This window comes from Salmo trutta, chromosome 25 (assembly GCF_901001165.1).
Source record: "Salmo trutta chromosome 25, fSalTru1.1, whole genome shotgun sequence".
Classification (NCBI taxonomy): domain Eukaryota; kingdom Metazoa; phylum Chordata; class Actinopteri; order Salmoniformes; family Salmonidae; genus Salmo; species Salmo trutta.
In genome coordinates, this window is record NC_042981.1 from 5,253,120 (window position 1) to 5,279,175 (window position 26,056).

The following is a 26,056-nucleotide window of genomic DNA, read 5'->3' on the forward strand; positions in this document are numbered from 1 at the left end:
TTCCCAGCATCTCAAACCTCCACTTGGGATATGTCCAAAATAGCACCCTATTCCCCCCCATTATAGGGAATAGGATGCCATTTCATACCCTTTCCCCTTGGCACTCCACCATATTACTTCCACCTTACAGATCTGCTAACATGGAAGGTTTTAGGGCCAAGAGGAAGGGTTTAGGGTCAAGAGGAAGGGTTTAGGGAGTGAATTGAGACCGTCAGTCTCGTTCTTCACCTCCAAAGCAAAACGGGTTGAATCCAAAATGCCACCCCATTCCCCATCTAATGCACTATAAGAAATGGGGGGGGGGGGCATTTTGGACACAGTCTCTTTCCTCACCTCCAGGCCCAGGTGGTTACAGAGAGCCAGTAGCTCATGGTGGCTGGCACATCCATCCCAGGGCATAGCCAGCTCTTCACAGGCCTGTCGTAACCTCTCCTCCAGGCGGTCTGACAGGGGCATCGTGGAACCCCGCGGGGTGGAGGGATCATCAGGGTTCCACAGGTGCAGCTGGCCTACAGACAAAGATATTTTCAGATTGTTTTACTATTGGTCAGACTCGCCTTAAGACCTTGGCTCCTATAAGGAACAGAGGCCCTTGACAAAATGTCCTCCGTCTCTCTCCTATGATCAGTGTTGCGGTCAATTCTACTTGAAATTGACCCCCAAACCGGACTATCTATTGAAGATAATAAGTATCACAACTTTCCACTCACCATCTGCCTCGTACTCGTCCGTACTGCTTTCATGAGCGTTCCAGCGCTGTGGAAGAAACATAACGTTATGGAAATTACTCAACTCAGAAAAATCAACACTTTAAAAACATGCAGACAAGACGACCCACTTTCTCATGTGCAAGTCAGGTTGAGACAAGATGGGTGGGGGGTTGCAGCAGGGTGTGTGTGTGTGTGTGTGTCCAACGAAAAGGACAACAGAGCTATTGTGACGGCACGGACCCCTCTGAAGGTCAAAGGTGAACCCAAAGCTGGTGATCATGTCAGAGAATTAGAGAGAGAACGATCCATGTTGACAGAGCTGATTGAAACCCTCACTTCTCCAACTGTTTCTCTCTCTCTCTCTCTTTCAGTCTTTCCATTTGTATTTAAGGACAATGCTCCAAGTGAGCCAACATTACCGTAAAGATAGACTTAAAAAAATGTATAAATAGGACACTTTTTTTTTTAAAGGCAAATCATTTAAATTGGTTGTTATAATACACATGATAAACAGAATAATAATTTCCACGTTTCATATTTAGTGTTAGTCTGGTCCTAAGTGTGAGATGGGAAACAGGTTGAACTGGAGCATAGTGATCTATTGTACTGCAACCCAGGCCAGTATACAGGCATCTATTGTCTGGGAGGGAACCACAGTGAAGGAATGAAGAACAGATGGGTCTCTACAACTCTTTATTCTATCACGGGGGGGGCTCATTGTTCCTCTGTCAGACCCCAAAAACCCCTCCCAAATCAGGCAGAGCCCCCTGACCCGTCCCCTGGTGCACCAGGCCGGAGGATGGACAGTATTCAACACAACCCAGGCTGTGTTCCAAATGGCAACCTATTTCCTGTCAAATCAAACTTTATTAGTCACATGCGCCGAACACAACAAGTGTAGACCTTACCGTGAAATGCTTGCTTACAAGCCCTTAACAGTTTAGTTCCAGAAAGAGTTAAGAAAATATTTACGAAACTAAAAATAATAATAAAAACAATAAAATAACAAGGCTATATACAGGAGGTACCAGTACCGAATTAGTCGAGGTAATTGAGGTAATATGTACATGTAGTTAGGGGTAAAGTGACTATGTATAGATAGATAAAGAGTAGCAGCAGCAGCAGCATAAGAAAAGGGGGAGAGGGGGGGGGGGGGGTCAATGAAAATAGTCTGGGTAGCCATTTGATTAGCTGTTAAGAAGCCTTTTGGACCTAGACTTGGTGCTTCGGTACCTCTTGCCGTGCGGTAGCAGAGAAAACAATCTATGACTAGAGTGGCTGGAGTCTGGCAATTTTTTTCCCCCCTCTGCCATCACCTGGAATAGAGGTCCTGGACGGCAGGAAGCTTAGCCCCAGTGATGTACTTGGTCATACGCACTACCCTCTGTAGCGCCTTGCGGTCGGAGGCCGAGCAGTTGCCATACCAGGTGGTGATGCAACCAGTCAGGACGCTCTCGATGGTGCAGCTTTAGAACTTTGAGGATCTGAGAGCCCATGCCAAATCTTTTCAGTCTCGAGGGAGAATAGGTCTTGTCGTGCCTTCATGACTGTCTTGGTGTGTTTGGACCATGATAGTTTGTGGACACCAACTTGAAGTGCTCAACCCACTCCACTACAGCCCCATCGATGAGAATGGGGGCGTGCTCGGTCCTCCTTTTCCTGTAGTCCACGATCATCTCTTTTGTCTTGATCACGATGAGGGAGAGGTTGTTGTCCTGGCACCACACTGCCAAGTCTGACCTCCCTATAGGCTGTCTCATCATTGTTGGTGATCAGGCCTACAACTGTTGTGTCGTCAGCAAACTTGGTGTTAGAGTTGTGTTTAGCCACGCAGTCATGGGTGAACAGGGAGTACAGGAGGGGACTTGGCACATGTGTTGAGGATCAGCGTGGTAGTTGTGTTGTTGCCTACGCTTACCACCTGGGGGTGCCAAGTCCAGGATCCAGTTTCAGAGGGAGGTGTTTAGTCCCAGGGTCCTTCATTTAGTGATGAGCTTTGAGGGAACTATGGTGTTGAACGCTGAGCTGTAACCAATGAACAGCATTTTCACATAGGTGTTCCTTTTGTCCAGGTGGGAAAGGGCAGTGTGGACTGCAATAGAGATTGCGTCATCTGTGGATCTGTTGGGGCGGTATGCAAATTGGAGTAGGTCTAAGGTTTCTGGGATGATGGTGTTGATGTGAGCCATGACCAGCCTTTCAAAGCACTTCATGGCTACAGACGTGAGTGCCATGGGGTGATAATCATTTAGGCAGGTAACCTTCGCTTCTTTGGGCACAGGGACTATGATGGTCTGTTTGAAACGTAGGTATTACAGACTCAGACAGGGAGAGGTTGAAAATGTCAGTGAAGACACTTGCTAGTTGGTCAGCGCATGCTTGCAGTACACATCCTGGTTATCCGTCTGGCCCTGCGGCCTTGTGAATGTTGACCTGTCTAAAGGTCTTACATCGGCTGCGGAGAGCGTGATATGACAGTCTTCCGGTACAGCTGGTGCTCTCATGCATGTTTCAGTGTTATTTGCCTCGAAGCGAGCATATAATTAGTTTAGCTCGTTCGGTAGGCTCCTGTCACTGGGCAGCTCTTGGCTGTGCTTCCCTTTGTAATCTAATGGTTTGCAGGCCCTGCCACATCCGACGAGCGTCAGGGCCGGTGTAGTACGACTCGATCTTAGTCCTTTGACGCTTTGCCTGTTTGATGGTTTGTCGGAGGGCATAGCGGGATTTCTTATAAGCTTCTGGGTTAGAGTCCCGCTCCTTGAAAGCAGCAGCTCTAGCCTTTAGCTCAGTGCGGATGCTGCCTGTAATCCATGGTTTCTGGTTGGGGTATGTAGGTACGATCACTGTGGTGACGACATCATCGATGCACTTATTGATGAAGCCAATGACAGATGTGGTGTACTCCTCAATGCCATTGGAGGAATCCCGGAACATATTCCAGTCTGTGCTAGCAAAACAGTCCTGTAGCTTAGCATCTACTTCATCTGACCACTTTTTTATTGATCTAGTCACTGGTGCTTCCTGCTTTAATTTTTGCTTGTAAGCAGGAAGATGGAATTATGGTCAGATTTGCCAAATGGAGGGTGAGGGAGAGCTTTGCATGCATCTGAGTGTGGAGTAAAGGTGGTCCAGAGTTATTTTCCCTCTGGTTGCACATTTAACATGCTAATAGAAATTTGGTCAAACTGATTTAAGTTTCCCTACATTAAAGTCCCCGGCTACTAGCGTTGTGTGTTCGAGGTGAAAGGACAACCGAAGCCCAATGATCCTACTCATACAATTTTCCCATTTGCAAAATGCGGTGACAGTACTTAAATAATAACTATATGAATTGAAACTGAGGTAATGATTCATCAGAATATTAATTCACTCATCCATATATGCATTCATTCTCAATAGGCAAGTTTTTACCTCACGTTTCCTCGGTACAGTGGAGTCATGGTCCTCTGAGCTCACCACCTCTGAGAAGTCCGCGATGGTCTCGATGAACTCTGGTGTAGAGCGCCGGCCATAGCGCTTACTACCCCGCACAAACTTAGCTTGGACTGGTGAGTCTGTTGAGAAGGAGAAGATGATAATGGTTCATAAGAATAAAATCTAAATTATAAAAATGTTAAAGCCAATTGTCTCCAGTCACTTCTAAAGTAATTCAATAACAAGAAAAAAAAAATTGCGCTCAGTTGGAACGAAAATCCTGATTGCAAACCCGAGCAGTGTTAACTTTGGCAGCTATTTTATACTTAGTTTTAGTCTTTAATCTGAGTCACAGTTTAGTTATTATCAGTTGACAAAAATACTGGACAATTTGAGTTAAACTCAAATTTGAGTTAAACTCAAATCAAATTGATAATAACTAAACTGTGACTCAGATTAAATACTAAAACTAAGTATAAAATACACATTTTAGTCAGTGCATTTTTTCCCTTACTTTCATCATGTGCTCCTTCAGATAGGCTTGCCTAACTAGGCCTACTATCCCCTCATATACCTTAGCTGGCAACATTAATTAACCATATCGGATATAAAACCTACAGGGGGGGGGGGGGGGTAAATAACAGGGATTTCCTGGAGAATGAGCTTTCCAAAAAATGCCAGATGTATTACTGTACTTCTAGTATTCAGTAAAAAGCTTTTTTTTTTTTTTCCAATCTGAAAAACTTTCTCTTGCCAACTGCAAAAGAGGAAGAGCAGTGTAACATGGCACCTTCCCTGTAGCTCAGTTGGTAGAGCATGGTGTTTGCAACGCCAGGGTTGTGGGTTCGATTCCCACGGGGGGCCAGCCCAGAAAAAAAAAATGTAAGTTGCTCTGGATAAGAGCGTCTGTTAAATGACTAAAATGTAAAAAAAAGGCCTATATAAAAGCAAACATCAAAAAAGACATTGTAACACATTAACCTGAATTAGAAACAACTGAAGTGTCCTGACTGCGCATCCGTTGAAAAGAGAGACGGAGACGAGTGATTGAAGTGACCAGGAGCTGTGTGTGAGTGTGCGAGAGAGCGCCAGATCAAACCAATCAGGGCGCAACAGAAAGACGTTAAAAATAAATGTAAAAAAATATATATAAAAAAAAAAAATTTGCGGCCAATGAGAGGATTAGATATTGTGCATGCATGCTTATGATTGAACAAAACAGATTAAAAAAAGGCACTTCATGTCAAACTGAAAGTCCTTTAGTCTCATGTAGAGAATTCCAACTAAAATGATGTAATTTGCTTGTTTTTTCCCCCACGGCGTCTCATTATCGTTGGTAGTTTGTCATGAAAAATAGGTAGTTGGAAAGTATTTTGTCAGAGTTCTTGTTGACAGAATTAACACTGAAACTCGAGGTGAATGTTTTCACTTTCATTCAGACACCAACTGTGACTCATCAGAACACATTAAGCTCCATTGGCAGGAATTTGAAGCGCAGTCATATTTAAGGTAGAGTGATGACCTGTTCCAAAACGTTGACAAGGACTGACTCATCGCGAACTCTTTGGCACCGACAGAGCCTTCAGAAAGTATTCACACCCCTTGACATTTTCCACATTTTGTTGTGTTACAGCTTGAATTTAAAATTGATTAAATTGAGATTTTCTATCACTGGCCTTACTCACACAACCCCCTAATGTCAAAGTGGAATTGTGTTTTCAGAATTTCTTTACAAATGAATAATAAATCAAAGCTGAAATGTCTTGAGTCAGGTCTTTATGACATACAGTGCCTTCAGAAAGTAGTCTCACCCCTTGACTTTTTCCCACGTTGTTGTTGCTGCAGGACAAATTTAAAATTTATTAAATTGAGATTAAATTAAGTGTCACACAATACCCCCATAATGTCAGTGGAAATGTATTTTTACATTTATACAAATTAATAAATAATAAAAAGCTGAAATGTCTTAATGTCAATAAGTATTCAAGCCCTTCGTTAAGTCAAGACTAAATAAGTTCAGGAGTAAAACTTTGCTGAACAAGTCACATGGACTCACTCTGAGAGCAATAATAGTGTTTAACATGATTTATGAATGACTACCTCATCTCTGTACCCCACATACAATTATCTGTAAGGTCCCTCAGCCGAGCAGTGAATTTCAAACACAGATTCAACCACAAAGACCAGGGAGGTTTTCCAATGCCTCAGTCAGTTGGTAGTTCATGACCCATGATGCATTTGGCTTTGCGCCTGAGTATGTTGGATCTACTACTGATGCCTATATGGTCGTCGCGGTTAGTATTGCATAGCATCCTGCTATTTAGTCCAGAAATACAACTGTATTCATTCCTTACCCACGATGCATTTGGCCATTGTGCCTCAGTTTGTTGGATCTACTACTGATGCCTAGCTAGCTGGCATGGCAAGTATTGTAAATAGTGTTAATTGCATTGCTATTCATTACAGAAATACAACTATCTGTAACCAAATTGGATTGGTAACCTCACTCCTCAGCTTGAAATGCATCCACCCGCGGCAGTGCCATCGAATTAGTAGCTTACCTAGCGAAGGCCTTGTCAAGAGGGCGGTGGCGTGGATTTGGGAGACGGGTGAATAAACAGTAAAGGTTTATGAGTGAGGAAGCTATACTGTTGATCAAGCACATTGACTCCTTCCTTACCTGGCGGTGCACACGTTGTCTCCTGACTGGACGGTGCTGCTGTAGTCGTTGATAACACCAGAATTAAAGCATTCTTGAACTGGTCAAAATCAACCTGCAACACAAATTCCACAATGAAACAGTCTTTCTGAACGTAAGGACTACTAGTAGCAATGCCATAAGGGTCAAACCCTAAACGTCCACTGGATGAGTATTACCTAGTCGTGATGTCAACGAGACACCAACTATGTGAACATATGACGTAAGAGGAAGGTAAGATGAATTCCTAATGGCAACAGGATGGGTGCTCAAGTAGAAACATTACTCAGATAATAACATATTGGTCTGGAAATTCCTAACATTGATTTGAATCCTGGATGACATGTCTAAGGGGGGGATGGGGGGAACGAGGGAGGACACACACACACACGTCTGAAGCAGCAGCTGCTGGCCCTGTGCCAATAGATATGGAGATTCTCTTTGTGTTCCGTTGCCAGGCGGATGACTGCTGGCTATAGTGGGGGTTTCCATCCTGGCTTTATTGCTGAGGGGTACCCTGGTCCTTTATTGCTGAGGTGTACCCTGGTGTTTGGGTCAGCCATTATCGCTGCCCTGCTTCTGCTGACCCCCCCCCCCCCCCCCTCCTCCTCCACATGCTTACCAACACACGGACATTGACCACCCTTCCAGGAAAGTCATATGCCAGATTTGGGGAGGTGGTTATGAGTAGTGTAGGTTTATTTTGATGGAGCCACCCACAGATGTATAGAAACTTCTAGGGTATATGCCAGATGTTGTTGAGCAGATACAGTATATGTAGTAAAGTACACCCTACCATTAAAACAATTTGAGTAATAATCACAAAGGATTGTTTTATTTTGATCAGATATGATGAATATGCGATAACAAAAAAAACACTAAAAACCCATTTATCTAGATTTAAAGGCCCAGTATAGTCAAAAACTTGATTTACCTGCATTTTGTATGCATGTATGCGTTTCCACACTATGACGTTGGAATAATACTGTGAAAATGATAATGCCTTTTTTTTTTGTGTAACACCTGTTTGAAAAAAAAACCCTGAAAATTCAGCCTGTTTTGGTGGGAGTTATAGGCCTTCCATGGTGACATCACCAGGCTGTAAATTAGTTAATAGACCAATAAGAAAGAGTTCAGAACCTCTAAGACAATAACAGCTATTTTTCCTTTTCCCCATCCCCACTCAGACCACTCCTAGACAGTCTAGCAAATGTATTGTTTGAAAAATGTCTCTTTGCTAAGTTTGAAAACAATCTAAAATCACAGTAAAGTACTTAATTGTTACCCAGAAATGAAAAACAGCTGCATGAGACCTTTAACCAATGGCCTTCCTACTTCAGCCTTAACAAAGCAAGAGGGCCATTTTCCTCATCAAGCACCCTCTCAAACTGACACACTTCAATTGAGAATGTTGATTGGCCTGGTTGTCATGACAACAGACACCTGGGATGAGGAGGTCAATGACAGGGTCTAATTTCTCTCTAAAACTGGACAACTAACAAAGCACAAGGAGACTGGCCCTGGCTGGCTGGCTCCCTAGCTGGCTGGCTGGCTCCCTAGCTGGCTGGCTGGCTCCCTAGCTGGCTGGCTGGCTGGCTCCCTAGCTAGCTGGCTGGCTGGCTCCCTAGCTGGCTGGCTCCCTGGCTGGCTCCCTAGCTGGCTGGCTCCCTAGCTGGCTGGCTCCCTGGCTGGCTCCCTAGCTGGCTGGCTCCCTGGCTGGCTGGCTCCCTGGCTGGCTGGCTGGCTGGCTCCCTGGCTGGCTGGCTGGCTCCCTGGCTGGCTGGCTGGCTCCCTGGCTGGCTGGCTGGCTCGCTCCCTGGCTGGCTGGCTGGCTCGCTCCCTGGCTGGCTGGCTGGCTCGCTCCCTGGCTGGCTGGCTGGCTCGCTCCCTGGCTGGCTCCCTGGCTGGCTGGCTGGCTCCCTGGCTGGCTGGCTGGCTCCCTGGCTGGCTGGCTGGCTCCCTGGCTGGCTGGCTCGCTCCCTGGCTGGCTCCCTGGCTGGCTCCCTGGCTGGCTGGCTGGCTCCCTGGCTGGCTGGCTGGCTGGCTCCCTGGCTGGCTCCCTGGCTGGCTGGCTGGCTGGCTCCCTGGCTGGCTCCCTGGCTGGCTGGCTCCCTGGCTGGCTCAAAGACCTGAGAGCTGGAGGCTGTATAAAGAGTTCCGAGCTGCTCTGAGGACAGAGTAGAGTCTGTATCTCACTAAAAACATAAGAGCTAAATAAAACTAAATTCACCTCATATGCCCCCTGTACTTTAGGTTTGTGATTCTACAGAGTCTAAGGGAAAGAAACCCTGTCTGTCTACCTCCCTCTCCATCCAACAGCTAGATTACTCTGAGCTGTGGCTGGTGCAGGGGCCTGACCCTGCCAGTAAAACACTAACTTAAGGCTGAGAAGATCCAGAGATTCCAGGTTCTGTTCATTAGTGAACACAATAGTGTTTCTTATTGGACACTTTGTGGTAGTCCCTCCTTGTTTCAGTCCGTTTTCTTCAGGTTGGTGCCTAATGAACAGGTCCAGGTGTAGAGCTTACCCTGTCAGTGAGTCGGTCCTGGTTCTGCAGCAGGGCATGTAGCAGTGCAGGGGTGGCATCCTCCAGGTGCAGGGCCTGGCACAGGCCAGATAGCTCCTCGGGGCACAGCAACCCTGCGCCACTGGTGTCGAAACTCTCAAATACCTCCTTCAGACGCTCCTCGTACGGATCCTGCTGGCCGTCATCCATCCCATAGGACAGCACCCTGCCCTGGACAGACAGGTAAAGATAGAGACACGGTTAGAACAGACGGCACCCTGCCCTGGACAGACAGGTAAAGATAGAGACAGCACCAGGTCCAAACAGCACCTCCCTTCCCACCAAGTCCAAACGGCACCTCCCTTCCCACCAAGTCCAAACGGCACCTCCCTTCCCACCAAGTCCAAACGGCACCTCCCTTCCCACCAAGTCCAAACGGCACCTCCCTTCCCACCAAGTCCAAACGGCACCTCCCTTCCCACCAAGTCCAAACGGCACCTCCCTTCCCACCAAGTCCAAACGGCACCTCCCTTCCCACCAAGTCCAAACGGCACCTCCCTTCCCACCAAGTCCAAACGGCACCTCCCTTCCCACCAAGTCCAAACGGCACCTCCCTTCCCACCAAGTCCAAACGGCACCTCCCTTCCCACCAAGTCCAAACGGCACCTCCCTTCCCACCAAGTCCAAACGGCACCTCCCTTCCCACCAAGTCCAAACGGCACCTCCCTTCCCACCAAGTCCAAACGGCACCTCCCTTCCCACCAAGTCCAAACGGCACCTCCCTTCCACCCCCTCCAGCCTGTACCTGCTGCTGGGATGTTGATCTACTGATCTCCAATCAGCCTTACTGGATGACAAAACCAGGCCTGCAACCCAAATGACATCCTATTCCCTATATAGTTCACTACTTTTGACCAGGACCCTTCGGAAAGTATTCAAACCCCTAGACTTTTTCTACATTGTTGGGTTACGGCCTTATTCTAAATGGATTAAATAAATAAACATTTCTCAAATCGACATCACAATACCCCAGAATGACATCACAATACCCCAGAATGACAAAGTGAAAACAGGATCTTTACATTTTTGCAAATGTATTAAAAATATAAGACCTTATTTACATAAGTATTCAGACCCTTTGCTATGAGACTTGAAATTGAGCTCAGATGCATCCTGTTTCCATTGATCATCCTTGAGATGTTTCTACAACTTGATTGGAGTGTGATTTACCACTTGACTGTGGTAAATTCAATTGACATGATTTGTTAAGGCACACACCTGTCTATATAAGGTCTCACAGTTGACAGTGCATGTCAGAGCAAAAACCAAGCCATGAGGTTGAAGGATTTGTCCGTAGAGCTCCGAGACAGAATTGTGTTGAGTCATAGATCTGGGGAAGGGTACCAAAAATTGTCTGCAGCATTGAAGGTCCCCAAAAACACAGTGGCCTCCATTATTTTTAAACGGAAGAAGTCTGGAACCACTAAGACTCTTCCTAGAGCTGGCCGCCCGGCCAAACTGAGCAATCGGGGGAGAAGGGTGACCAAGAATCCGATGGTCACTGACAGAGCTCTAGAGTTCCTCTGTGGAGATGGGAGAACCTTCCAGAAGGACAACCATCTCTGCAGCACTCCACAAATCAGGCTTTTATGGTAGAGGGGCCAGACGGAAGCCACTTCTCAGTAAAAGGTACATGACAGCCCACTTGGAGTTTGCCAAAAGGCACCTAAAGGATTCTCAGACCATGAGAAACAAGATTCTTTGGTCTGATGATACCAAAATGTAACTCTTCGGCCTGAATGTCAAGCTTCACGTCTGGAGGAAACCTGGCACAATCCCTACGGTGAAGCATGGTGGTGGCAGCATCATGCTGTGGGGATGTTTTTCAGCGGCAGTGACTGGAGACTAGTCAGGAGAGGGAAAGATGAACGGAGCAAAGTACAGAAAGATCCTTGATGAAAACCTGCTCCAGAGTGCTCAGGACCTCAGACTGGGGAAAAGGGTCACCTTCCAATAGGACAATGACCCTAAAACACACAGCCAAGACAACACAGGAGTGGCTTCGGGACAAGTCTCTGAATGTCCCTGAGTGGCCCAGCCAGAGCACGGACTTGAACCTGATCGAACATCTCTGCAGACCTGAAAATAGCTGTGCAGCGACGCTCCCCATCCAACCTGACAGAGCTTGAGAGGATCTGCAGGGAAGAATGAGAGAAACTCCCCAAATAGAGGTGTGCCAAGTTTGTAGCATCATACCCAAGAAGACTCAAGGCTGTAATCACTGTCAGGTAAATATGATTTAATTTATTATATAAATTAGCAAACATTAATAAAAATCAGTTTTTGCTTTGTCATTATGGGGTATTGTGTGTACATTGAGGGGAGAAAAAACGATTTAATCAATTTTAGAATAAGGCTAAGCTATTTAGCTAAGAGGTAATGGATGACAGAACATTGAGTAAACACACAAGCTGTAGACAGACAGAGGAGGATCAGCTATTTCACGCCACTGGACTTTTTACAGGCTGAACTTAACAAGTCACATAAGTCGCATGGACTCCCTCTCAGAGCAATAATAGTGTTTAACATGATTTTTGAATGACTACCCCATCTCTGTACCCCACACATACAATTCCCTTTAAGGTCCCTCAGTCGAGCAGTGAATTTGAAACACAGATTCCACCTCAAAGACCAGGGAGGTTTTCCAACGCCTCGCAAAGAATGGCACCTATTGGTAGATGTGTGTTAAAAAAAAAAACGGACATTGAATATCCCTTTGAGCATTAGGTTATTAATTACACTTTGAATGGTGATTCAATACACCCAGTCACTACAAAGATACAGGCGTCCTTCCTAACTCAGTTGGCGGAGAGGAAGGAAACCACTCAGGGATTTCACCATGAGGCCAATGGTGACTTTAAAACAGTTACAGAGTTTAATGGCTGTGATAGGAGAAAACTGAGGATGGATCAACACATTTTTGTTACTCCACAATACTAACCTAAATGACAGAGGGAAAAGAATGAAGCCCGTACAGAATAAAAATATTCTTAAAGGTACTTCCTGTTTACAACAAGGCACTAAAGTCAGACTGCAAAAAATGTGGTAAAGCGATTACATTTTTGCCCAGAATACAAAGTGCTATGTTTGGGGAAAATCCAACACAACACATTACTGAGTACCACTCTCCATATGTTCAAGTATAGTGGTGGCTGCATCATGTTATGGGCATGCTTGTAATCATTAAGGACTGGGGAGCTCTTCAAGATAAAAGAATCTGAACAGAGCTAAGCACAGGCTAAATCCAGGAGGAAAACCTGGTTCAGTGTGTTTTATACCAGACACTGGGAGATGAATTCACCTTTCAGCAGGAAAATATCCTAAAACAAGGCCAAATCTACACTGGTTGCTTACCAAGACAGTGAACCTTCCTGAGTGGCTGAGATAAATCTACTTGAAAATCTAAGGCATAACTATGGTAAGACCTGAAAATGGTTGTCTAGCAATGATGAACAACCAATTTGACAGAGCTTGACATGTTTTAAGAATAAAATGGGCAAATGTTGCACAATCCAGGTGTGGAAAGTGCTTAGGGAGTTACCCAGAAAGACTCACAGCTGTAATCGCTGCCAAAAGGTGCTTCTACAAAATATTTCCTTGTCAATACATAAAAACATGTTCACTGTCATTATGGGGTATTGTGATGTCATTATGGGGTATTGTGATGTCATTATGGGGTATTGTGATGTCATTATGGGGTATTGTGTGTAGATTGGTGAGAGAAAAAAAAATCTGTTCCATCAATTTTGAATTATGGCGATAACACAAATGTGGAATAAGTCAAGGGGTATGAATATTTTCTGAAAGCACTGCCCTGCTCAAAAGTAGTGGTCATGGTGCCATTTCTGAAGCACTACTTTTGACCAGGGCCCATAGGGCATAGTATACTAGTATATAGTCTTCCCTGTGGCTCAGTTGGTAGAGCATGGTGTTTGCAACGCCAGCATGGTGTGTGCAATGCCAGGGTTGTGGGGTTGATTCCCACGGGGGGCCAGTACAAAAAAAAAAAAAAAAAAAAGTGAAATGAAATGTATGAATTCACTACTGTAAGTCGCCCTGGATAAGAGCATCTGCTAAATGACTAAAATGGAAAATGTATACTAATTTAAAAACCAGGTTATTTCATCTATCAGGACTATGCTCAGACAGCTTTAACCGAGGTCGAGTTATACAACAATAAAATCAAAAAGACACATCTGTTAAAAATCAGACTCAATATAGATAATTGACTGTCACAAAAATCTGACCAAGTCCATTTCAATCATGTCAGACAAAGGAAGCATCACACACACACACACACACACACACACACACACACACACACACGGTGTAGATAGACTACCACCATAACCAGCTGCTCGTTGTCATAGTGACATCATTATGGTACTTCATATAAAGTCTGTATTAGCCAGGTGTCCCCTCCTCCTAGACCGGGGCTACCCACCCATTCAACTCAAGACAATGGGTTGTCCAAACCCATAATCAGTATTCAGCTTCTGCAAGTCTCAGCAGCGAATCTCATTCAAGTGAACCATCCCGTTAGCATTACGGTCAGAAGATCACACATTAATCCCATACCCCAGCTAGTCAGCTACCCCCATAACATCACAGTAAAAACAAGACAAAGACCAGAGGCCTGAACCCACAAAGTGTCCCAGAGTAAGAGTGCTGATCTAGGATCTGTCCATATACCCTCATTCATTCTGATCTAGAATCTGTCCATGTACCCTCATTCAATCTGATCTAGAATCTGTCCATGTACCCTCATTCATTCTGATCTAGAATCTGTCCATATACCCTCATTCAATCTGATCTAGAATCTGTCCATATACCCTCATTCAATCTGATCTAGAATCTGTCCATATACCCTCATTCATTCTGATCTAGAATCTGTCCATATACCCTCATTCATTCTGATCTAGAATCTGTCCATATACCCTCATTCATTCTGATCTAGAATCTGTCCATATAGCCTCATTCCTTCTGATCTAGAATCTGTCCATACACCCTCATTCATTGTGATCTAAAAGGCTAAACTGATCCTAGATCACTTCTGACACTGTGGCTACGGACCCAGACTTGACACTTTCCTTCAATGGATTCCTTTACAACCTCAACAACTACTGTCTTTATATTTTTCTAGTAGGCACCAAGAGGTCAGTAAAATAGACTTGTAGATCAACAAGGTCCTTGTTGGATCCCTGCAGTGGGTCATTGTGGCTGTAGATTGACAGAATCAGGACCAAGGCAGAGCAGACTGGAGCAGGGGGAATCATAAGAGGTTAATCTTCCTTCCGGGAGGGCTACAAAGCCCTCAAGCAGAAACTGAAACAGGAATCATCTGTGGTAAGAACTGTTCAACATTGGTCTGACCTTTCAGAATCTATACTTCAGGTCTGTTTTGATCAAGCAGACTGGGAAATGTTCCGGGTAGCCTCTGGGAATAGTGTCGACGTATACACTGACTGGTTTAACCAGGAAGTGGATAAGAGGATGTTGTTCCTACTATGACGATTAGAACTCATCCAAACCAACAAAAAAAACGTGGATAGATAATGATATTTGCGAAAAACTGAAAGTGCAAACCACAGAATTTAACCGGCAATCACCACTGCACACTGCCCTATCCCACCTGGACAAGAGGAATACCTATGTGAGAATGTTGTTCATCGACTACAGCTCAGCCTTCAAACACCACAGTGGCCTCCAAGCGCATCGCTAAGCTCAGGGCCCTGGGTCTGAACTCCTCCCTGTACAACTGGTTCCTAGACTTCCTGACGGACCGACCCCAGGTGGTAAAGGTAGGCAACACCTCCGCCATGCTGATCCTCAACACCGGGCCCCACAGGGGTGCATTCTCAGCCCACTCCTGTACTTCACCCATGAACCACATGGCTACGCACAACTCAATCATCAAGTTTACTGACGACACAAGTGATCGGCCTGATTAACAACAAACGCCTACAGGGAGGTGAGAGCCCTGACTAAGTGGTGCCAAGAAATAACCACTTCCTCAACAAAACAAAGGACCTGATCGTTGACTACAGGAGACAGCAGAGAGGACCGCAGTGGAGAGGGTCAAAAGCTTCAAGTTCCTTGGTGTGCACATCATGGAGGACCTGAAATGGTCCCGCCACACCAACACCACGGTGAAGGAGGAGGCTGACGAAATACAGCTTGGCCCCTAAGACCCTCAAAACGTCTACAGATGCACCATCGAGAGCATTCTATCGGGCTGCGTCGCCACCTGGTACAGCAACTGAACCCCCCCCCCCCCCCCCCCCCCCGCAACCGCAGGGTTCTACAGAGGGAGGTTCGACGCATCACCGGGGACACAGGAAGGACCTCAGCCACCTGAGCCATGGCCTGGTCTCCTTGCTACCATATAGCAGACAAGACAGGTGCATCAAAGCTGGGACCGAGAGACTGAAAACAGCTTCTATCTCAAGGCCATCAGACTGTTGAACAGGTCATCACTAGCTGGCCTCCGCCCGGCCACCTGCACCTTAGAGACTGCTGTGCTATGTAGACACCTCGATGGTTTCCCCATTTTGTTACATTACAGACTTATTCTAAAATGGTTAAAAAAAAGCAATCACACAATACCCCATAACGACAATGCGAAAACCTGTAGTAAATTAAATTGATTGGACATGATTTGGATAGGCACACACCCGTCTATATAAAAAGGTCCCACAGTTGACAATGCATATCTGAGCAAAAAACAGCAGCACTCCACCAATCAGGCCTTTATGGTAGAGTGGCCAGACGGAAGCCACTCCTTAGTAAAATGCATGACCGCTCGCTTGGAGTTTGCCAAAAGGCACCTAAAGACTCTCAGACCATGAGAAACAAGATTCTCTGGTCTGATGAAACCTAGATTTAACTCTGGCCTGAACGCCAAGCGTCACATCTGGAGGAAACCTGGCATCATCCCTACGGTGAAGCATGGTGGTGGTGGCAGCATCATGCTGTGGGGATGTTTTCAGCAGCAGGGACTGGGAGACTAGTCAGGATCGAGGGAAAGATTAACTGAGTAAAGTACAGAGAGATCCTTGATAAAAACCTGCTCCACAGCACTCAGGACCTCAGACTGAAAAAGTTCACCTTCCAACAGGACAACGATCCTAAGCACACAGCCAAGACAACGCAGGAGTGGCTTCAGGACAAGTCTCTGACTGTCCCTGAGTGGCCCAGCCAGAGTCCGGACTTGAACCCAATCAAACATCTCTGGAGAGACCTGAAAATAGCTGTGCAGCAACGCTCCCCATCCAACCTGACAGAGCTTCAGAGGATCAGCAGAGAAGAATGGGAGAAACTCCTCAAATACAGGTGTGCCAAGCTTGTAGCATCACACCCAAGAAGACTCTAGGCTGTAATCACTGCCAAAGGTGCATCTAAGTACTGAGTAAAGGGTCTGAATACATTTTTTTTAAATATAAATTAGCAAACATTTCTAAAAACCTGTTTTTGCTTTGTCATTTTTTTCTTATTGTGTGTAGATAGATAAGGGGGAAAAAACTATTGAATCAATGAGAATAAAGCTGTAACGTGTCAAAATATGAAAAAAGTTATGGGGTCTGAATACCCACCGAATGCACTGTATATAGTCATTGAACACTGGTCATTTTAATAATGTTAACATAGGTTTATTGTTCTGAAATTGTGTCTGTACTTGGAAACATATGATTAGCATTCCTGCAACATTACATTGTTGAAATTGAATTTATTCTGAGAAATTATGCTAATTGCTTACTTTATATGTGCACACTATGATCAAAATAGCTCAGCCAGCTACTGCATACCTTTTCCTACTTATATTATATACACAAATGTCTACCCGACTCTGATATTGCTCGCTCTGACATTTCTTAATTTCTGTTTTTGTGAGAAAAAAACAAACATGTATTGTACTGTTAGACATTTACTGCACTGCTGGGGCCATCTGCTAATCTGCGTACGGGACAAATAAACAGATTAGATTTAACATCTGGACACCCGCTGCATCAGGTGTATTGGTCATCCCTGGTCAGTAGGCCTATTCAATGAGCTAATGGTTGGCAGAGATTCCGGCGATGGTTCAGAATCACCATGTCAGACATTCCGGCGATGGTTCAGAATCACCATGTCAGCGATTCCGGCGATGGTTCAGAATCACCATGTCAGACATTCCGGCGATGGTTCAGAATCACCATGTCAGACATTCCGGCGATGGTTCAGAATCACCATGTCAGCGATTCCGGCGATGGTTCAGAATCACCATGTCAGACATTCCGGCGATGGTTCAGAATCACCATGTCAGACATTCCGGCGATGGTTCAGAATCACCATGTCAGCGATTCCGGCGATGGTTCAGAATCACCATGTCAGACATTCCGGCGATGGTTCAGAATCACCATGTCAGACAAAGGCTATGTTCCAAACAGCACTATATAGTGCAATACTTTAGACCAGGGCCCATAGGTGGTCCAATACATAATATGGAAAAGTGCACCATTTGTGACTCAGATCACAGTCAGAACAGTTGCACATAAACTTATTGAAGCATGCATTATTGTTTCAGATAGGCCTAACCAAGTAGACACACACTTCTCACAAAAGGTCTACTACTATCATTTCAATGTGAATGATTTACATTGTCACCAGGGCAGTCTTCATTAAACAACATCTGTGTGTTGAGTCAACATATCCATGACAACAGGCGCAACAAGCCCTCAGCACAATGTGGCAGTACAAACAGGCGCAACAAGCCCTCAGCACAATGTGGCAGTACAAACAGGCGCAACAAGCCCTCGGCACAAGGCCAGTACAAAACAACAGGCAGAACAAGCCCTCGGCACAAAGCCAGTACAAAACAACAGGCAGAACAAGCCCTCGGCACAAGGCCAGTACAAAACAACAGGCAGAACAAGCCCTCAGCACAAGGCCAGTACAAAACAACAGGCAGAACAAGCCCTCGGCACAAGGCCAGTACAAAACAACAGGCAGAACAAGCCCTCGGCACAAGGCCAGTACAAACAGATGCATAACAGCCAATAATGCAACCTAGAGCATAATACCCAAGTAATTAAATGTAAGAAATGACTGTTTCATAGGTATACCATGGGGCGGCAGGTAGCCTAGTGGTTAGAGCGCTGGACTAGTAACCGAAAGGTTGCAAGATCGAATCCCCGAGCTGACAAGGTAAAAATCTGTCGTTCTGCCCCTGAACTGTTCCTAGGCCGTCATTGTACATAAGAATTTGTTCTTAACTGACTTGCCTAGTTAAATAAAGGTTAAATAAATATTTAAAAAACTACACTATCATGTGAACGTTAAACTGGGCGGTGAATGTTGCCAAAACAAAATGACCACGCTCTGATAAGACTGTCATAATTATAATACAATTACAGGAAGTAGCGAAATGAAACTAATCTAATCTAATATGACCCATCCAGGAGACTACATCAGCAAAAGTATGTGGACACCTGCTCGTCAAACATCTCATTCCAAAATCATGGGCATTAATATGGAATTGGTCCCCCTTTGCTGCTATAACAGCCTCTACTCTTCTGGGAAGGATTTTCCACTAGATGATGGAAGATTGCTGTGGGGACTTGCTTCCATTCAGCCACAAGAACATTAGTGAGGTCGGGCAACTGATGTTGGGCTATTAGGCCTGGCTCGCTATGGGCGTTTTAATTCATCCCCCAAATGTGTTCGATAGGGTTGAGGTTAGAGGTCGACCGATTAATTGGAATGGGCGATTAATTAGGGCCGATTTCAAGTTATAACAATCGGTAATCGGCATTTTTGGACATCGATTATGGCCGATTACATTGCACTCCACGAGGAGACTGCATGTCAGGCTGACTACCTGTTACGCGAGTGCAGCAAGGAGCTAGCATTATAAACTTATCTTATAAAAAACAATCAATCTTAACATAATCACTAGTTAACTACACATGGTTGATGATATTACTAGTTTATCTAGCTTGTCCTGCGTTGCATATAATCCATGCGGTGCCTGTTAATTTATCATTGAATCACAGTCTACTTCGCCAAACGGATGATTTAACAAGCACATTCGCAAAAAAAGCACTGTCGTTGCACCAATGTGTACCTAACCATAAACATCAACGCCTTTCTTAAAATCAATACACAAGTATATATTTTTAAACCTCCATATTTAGTTAATATTGCCTGCTAACATGAATTTCTTTTATCTAGGGAAATTGTGTCACTTCTCTTGCGTTCTGTGCAAGCAGAGTCAGGGTATATGCAGCAGTTTGGGCCGTCTGGCTCGTTGCGAACTGTGTGAAGACCATTTCTTCCTAATAAAGACCATAACTAATTTGCCAGAATTTTACATAATTATGACATAACATTGAAGGTTGTGCAATGTAACAGCACGGTTCCGTATTTCACTGAAAGAAAAAATGTTTTGTTTGAGATGATAGTTTCCGGATTTTACCATATTAATGACCTAAGGCTCGTATTTCTGTGTGTTATTATATTATAATTAAGTCTATGATTTGATAGAGCAGTCTGAGCGGTGGTAGGCAGCAGCAGGCTCGTAAGCATTCATTCAAACAGCACTTTCCTGCATTTGCCAGCAGCTCTTCGCTGTGCTTCAAGCATTGCGCTGTTTATGACTTCAAGCCTATCAACTCCCGAGATTAGGCTGGTAATACTATAGTGCCTATAAGAACATCCAATAGTCAAAAGGTATATGAAATACAAATGGTATAGAGAGAAATAGTCCTATAATAACTACAACCTAAAACTTCTTACCTGGGAATATTGAAGCACCAGCTTTCATATGTTCTCATCTTCTGAGCAAGGAACTTAACCTGTTGGGGGTAGGGGGCAGTATTTACACAGCCGGATTAAAAAACGTACCCGATTTAATCTGGTTACTACTCCTGCCCAGTAACTAGAATATGCATATAATTATTGGCTTTGGATAGAAAACACCCTAAAGTTTCTAAAACTGTTTGAATGGTGTCTGAGTATAACAGAACTCATATGGCAGGCAAAAACCTGAGAAGGTTTCATGCAGGAAGTGGCCTGTCTGACAAGGAGTCGTTCTTCTTGTCTCTGTTTATTGAAGAGTGGGGATCTTAGCTGTAACGTGACACTTCCTACGGCTTCCATAGTCTCTCAGAGCCCGGGAAAAAGTTGAACGATGACGAGGCAGCCTCAGGCTGAAACACATAATCGCCTTTGCCAAGTGGCCGATAAGAGGACAAAGGAATTAGGCGCGTGCCCGATTCGACCCCGTGCTGTATTTTCTTTCGGCTGTTTACCTAATTGCAGATTCCCGGTCGGAATATTATCGCTTCTTTTACGAGAAAAATGGCATAAAAATTGATTTTAAACAGCGGTTGACATGCTTCGAAGTACGGTAATGAAATATTTAGAAATCTTTTGTCACGAAATGCGCCGTGCGCGTGACCGTTATTTACCATTGGGATAGTGTCTTGAACGCACGAACAAAACGCCGCTGTTGGAACATAACTATGGATTATTTTGGACCAAACCTACATTTGTTATTGAAGTAGAAGTCCTGGGAGTGCATTCTGACGAAGAACAGGAAAGGTAATCAAACTTTTCTAATAGTAAATCTGATTTTGGTGAGTGCTAAACTTGGTGGGTGTCTAAATAGCTAGCCCTGTGATGCCGGGCTATCTACTTAGAATATTGCAAAATGTGCTTTCACCGAAAAGCTATTTTAAAATCGGACATATCGAGTGCATAGAGGAGTTCTGTATCTATAATTCTTAAAATAATTGTTATGCTTTTTGTGAACGTTTATCGTGAGTAATTTAGTAAATTGTTAGTAAATTCATCGGAAGTTTGCGGGGGGGTATGCTAGTTCTGAACGTCACATGCTAATGTAAAAAGCTGGTTTTTGATATAAATATGAACTTGATTGAACAAAACATGCATGTATTGTATAACATAATGTCCTAGGTGTGTCATCTGATGAAGATCATCAAAGGTTAGTGCTGCATTTAGCTGTCTTCTGGGTTTTTGTGACATTATATGCTAGCTTGAAAAATGGGTGTCTGATTATTTCTGGCTGGGTACTCTGCTGACATAATCTAATGTTTTGCTTTCGTTGTAAAGCCTTTTTGAAATCGGACAGTGTGGTTAGATAAAGGAGAGTCTTGTCTTTAAATAGCTGTAAAATAGTCATATGTTTGAGAAATTGAAGTAATAGCATTTCTAAGGTATTTGAAAATCGCGCCACAGGATTCAACTGGCTGTTACGTAGGTGGGACGATTTGGTGCCACCTGCCCTAGAGAGGTTAAACATTAGCTTTCTTACATGGCAAATATTGCACTTTTACTTTCTTCTCCAACACTTTGTTTTTGCATTATTTAAACCAAATTGAACACGTTTCATTATTTATTTGAGACCACATAGATGTATTATATTAAGTTAAAATAAATGTTCATTCAGTATTGTTGTAATTGTCATTATTACACATACATATATAAATAAAATTAAAAATTGGCAGATTAATCGGTATCGGCTTATTTTTGGTCCTCCAATAATCGGTATTAGCGTTGAAAAATCATAATCGGTCGACCTCTAGTTGAGGTCAGGGCTCTGTGCAGGCCAGTAAAGTTCTTCCACATCGATCTCTACGAACCATTTCTGTATGGACCTCGTTTTGTGCACGGGGGCATTGTCATGGTGAAAACAGGAAAATGCCTTCCCCAAACTGTTTCAACAAAGCACAGAATTGTCTACAATGTCATTGTATGCTGTAATCATTAACATTTCCCTTCACTGGAACTAAAGGGCCTAGGCTGAACCATGAAAAACATCCCCAGACCATTATTCCTCCACCAAACTTTACAGTTCGCAATATGCATTGGGGCAGGTAGCGTTCTCCTGGCATCCACCTAACCCAAATTCGTCCGTCAGACTGCCAGATAGGTGAAGCGTTTCATCACTCAAGAGAACACGTTTCCACTACTCCATAGTCCAATGGCGGCAAGGTTTACGCCACACCAGCAGACACTTGGCATTGCGTATGGGGCATCAAAGCTGGGACCAAGAGAATGAGAAATAGCTTCCATCTCAAGGCCATCAGACTGTTAAACAGTCATCACTAACACAGAGAGGCTGCTGCCTACATACAGACTTGAAATCATTGGCCACTAATAAATGGATCACTAGTCACTTTAATAATGTTTGCATATCTTGCATTACTCATCCCATATGTATTGTATACCATCTACTGCAACTTGCCTATGCCGCTCGGCCTTCGCGCATCCATATATTTATATGTATATTGTTATTCCATCCCTTTGCTTATATTTGGGTGTATTAGGTAGTTGTGGAATTGTTAGATTACTTGTTAGATATTACTGCACTGTCAAAACTAGAAGCACAAACATTTCGCTACACTCGCAATAACATCTGCTAACCGTGTGACCAATAACATCTGCTAACCCCGTGACCAATAACATCTGCTAACCCCGTGACCAATAACATCTGCTAACCCCGTGACCAATAACATCTGCTAACCCCGTGACCAATAACATCTGCTAACCCCGTGACCAATAACATCTGCTAACCCCGTGACCAATAACATCTGCTAACCCCGTGACCAATAACATCTGCTAACCCCGTGACCAATAACATCTGCTAACCCCGTGACCAATAACATCTGCTAACCCCGTGACCAATAACATCTGCTAACCCCGTGACCAATAACATCTGCTAACCCCGTGACCAATAACATCTGCTAACCCCGTGACCAATAACATCTGCTAACCCCGTGACCAATAACATCTGCTAACCCCGTGACCAATAACATCTGCTAACCCCGTGACCAATAACATCTGCTAACCCCGTGACCAATAACATCTGCTAACCCCGTGACCAATAACATCTGCTAACCCCGTGACCAATAACATCTGCTAACCCCGTGACCAATAACATCTGCTAACCCCGTGACCAATAACATCTGCTAACCCCGTGACCAATAACATCTGCTAACCCTGTGACCAATAACATCTGCTAACCCTGTGACCAATAACATCTGCTAACCCTGTGACCAATAACATCTGCAAACCGTGTGCATGTGACCAATAACATCTGCTAACCGTGTGCATGTGACCAATAACATCTGCTAACCGTGTGCATGTGACCAATAACATCTGCTAACCGTGTGCATGTGACCAATAACATCTGATGGTGATGTTAGGCTTGTGTGCAGCCACAGAAACCCACTTTCACGATGCTCCTGATGAACAGTTCTCTTGCTTCGAGGCAGTTTGGAACTTGATAGTGAGCGTTGTAACCGAGGACAGACTATTTTTACGCGCTACATGTGGCCTACCACTTCACGGCTGAGCCATTGTTGCACCTAGACATTTCCACTTCACACTAACAGCGCTTACAGTTGACCGCAGCAGCTCTAGCAAGGCATCTGAAGACCCTGCCACGTTGAAAATGTGTCACTGAGCTCTTCAGTAACACCATTCTACTGCCAGTGTTTGTCTATGGAGATTGCATGGCGGTGTGCTCGATTTTATACACCGGTCAACAACGGGTGTGGCTGAAGTAGCCGAAACCACACATTTGAAGGGGTGTCCACATACTTTTGTGTATGTGTGCGCACACTCTACCTTCCCTGGGGAGTCAGCGAGGGTCAAAGGACAGAGAGCCAAATGATCCATGCAGTGACTCGGTTTTATTAACATCTTGCAACAAAGTAACCAGACTAACTTCTGCTTGTTACCTTGTTCAAAACGTGACGACTGGAACATAGATACATTGTAACGAGTCTCGCACGACAGGCGCATTTCTGCCAAGATACTTTTTTGTGATGATAAAGCTTTGAAAAAGTCTAACGGTCTAGTAATGTCGATTTGCAGGCAAGGAAAAATAGGGTTGAAGAAAGCGAAAAACAGGGAGCTGCATGAAGAACATGTTGAAATGTCTTCGGCGGCGTGTAACAACTAAAGCACACCGTTTCATTTGTATTACCTTTTTGGGGAGGGGATCGTTGCCTACAAGCCTGGTAGCTAATGAAGTTGACACGTTGTGAAAAAATTGATAAGTTAAAAACTGCTACAAACTTACCCACAGCAACTCCACTAACTCGGAGGATGCCTATTCCTCCTCTCTGGTCGTGTTTTAGGAAGCCCGCTACAAAAGTTCCCCAACAACGTTCCGTCTTTGCTATGTTGTCTAAAAAAATACACTTACCGAAACTTGATGATTAAACTTATTGTTTTGGGGTGGCGTGTCACGGTTGGCCTACTTTCATTTTTATTTCGTTGTCAAAACGGTTTGTTCTTGTTCAGTACGCTAAAATGCCTTCTGCATCCTGCTGCCTCTCCTTTCAGATTTTGAAACTCTCTTCAGGGAGAAAGGGGTGGTGACGCGTTGAAATGCACTCGAGTCGAACGGATGTCGTCATGGGGAGAATCTCAATCCGATCTGATTCAGTCATTGGTAGAATCTCAATCCGATCTGATTCAGTCATTGGTAGAATCTCAATCCGATCTGATTCAGTCATTGGTAGAATCTCAATCCGGTCTGATTCAGTCATTGGTAGAATCTCAATCCGGTCTGATTCAGTCATTGGTAGAATCTCAATCCGATCTGATTCAGTAATTGGTAGAATCTCAATCCGGTCTGATTCAGTCATTGGTAGAATCTCAATCCGGTCTGATTCAGTCATTGGTAGAATCTCAATCCGGTCTGATTCAGTCATTGGTAGAATCTCAATCCGGTATGATTCAGTCATTGTGAGAATCTCAATCCGGTATGATTCAGTCATTGGGAAAAATCTTCGAATCCTCTCTCATCTTACTCACGTTCAAAGGCTTTATTGGCATGGGAAACCAAAACCCATTAAATAGATAATAAACAAAGTAAAATAAACAATAAAAAAGGGTACAGTAAACATTACACAAAACGTTTCAAAGGGATAGAGACATTACAAATGTCCTATTATGGCTATGTACGGTGTTGTAATGCTGTGTAAAATAGGTCCCGCCCTCTGACCTTCTCCTCCAATGGGTTTTGAGAAGGAGGAGAGGAGAGAGTACGGGAGGAGTATCCAAAGGTGCACCAGCCTGGGGACAGGTGCCCTTTTGAAAAAAAAAAAAAAATCCTCTTCAAGGCCAATGCATCTGTTTAAAACTGTCATTGTTTCAAAATAGCTTTAATGTCAAATATATATATATATATATACACACACACACACACACTCGTTCTCTCCTATGTCTGGCCCAAAGTCAAGATCTCTGCAGTTTACACTTCAAAATTAGGAAAAGAGATACTGAAAATGAAACCAAGACCATGGACATCAAAGTAACCAAGGCAACCCCCTGAAAAGAAGAAGTTGCACAACAAACTGAAAACTGGTTCAAGTGAACAGTCACTCTAGTAAGTCAGCCTATACGACTGTATTTGCCCTCCTTTCAGCGTTGCCATAGCTAACCTCATCCCCCAGGCTCAGCGTTGCCATAGCTAACCTCGTCCCCCAGGCTCAGCGTTGCCATAGCTAACCTCATCCCCCAGGCTCAGCGTTGCCATAGCTAACCTCATCCCCCAGGCTCAGCGTTGCCATAGCTAACCTCATCCCCCAGGCTCAGCGTTGCCATAGCTAACCTCATCCCCCAGGCTCAGCGTTGCCATAGCTAACCTCATC

At 44.4% G+C, this 26,056-nt stretch overlaps 1 protein-coding gene across 6 annotated transcripts in view; it reads right to left on the reverse strand.

Moving 5' to 3' along the window:
* LOC115161896 (ninein) overlaps positions 1–24,943 on the reverse strand; it is a 62,105-nt gene extending 37,162 nt beyond the window's left edge. For 4 of the 6 annotated variants that reach the window (XM_029712708.1, XM_029712709.1, XM_029712712.1 and 1 more), the window contains exons 1-6: positions 24,604–24,943; positions 9,351–9,560; positions 6,805–6,898; positions 4,122–4,264; positions 711–756; positions 334–509 (exon numbers count right to left, since the gene is read on the reverse strand). In XM_029712708.1, the coding sequence (XP_029568568.1) occupies positions 334–509; positions 711–756; positions 4,122–4,264; positions 6,805–6,898; positions 9,351–9,539 (648 nt within the window). In that variant the 5' untranslated portion in view covers positions 9,540–9,560; positions 24,604–24,943. Of the gene's footprint in view, positions 1–333; positions 510–710; positions 757–4,121; positions 4,265–6,804; positions 6,899–9,350; positions 9,561–20,162; positions 20,185–24,477 lie in introns of those variants that run through there. The other 2 variants (XM_029712706.1, XM_029712707.1) reach the window with 2 other exon arrangements.
* Positions 24,944–26,056: the final 1,113 nt, after the last annotated feature.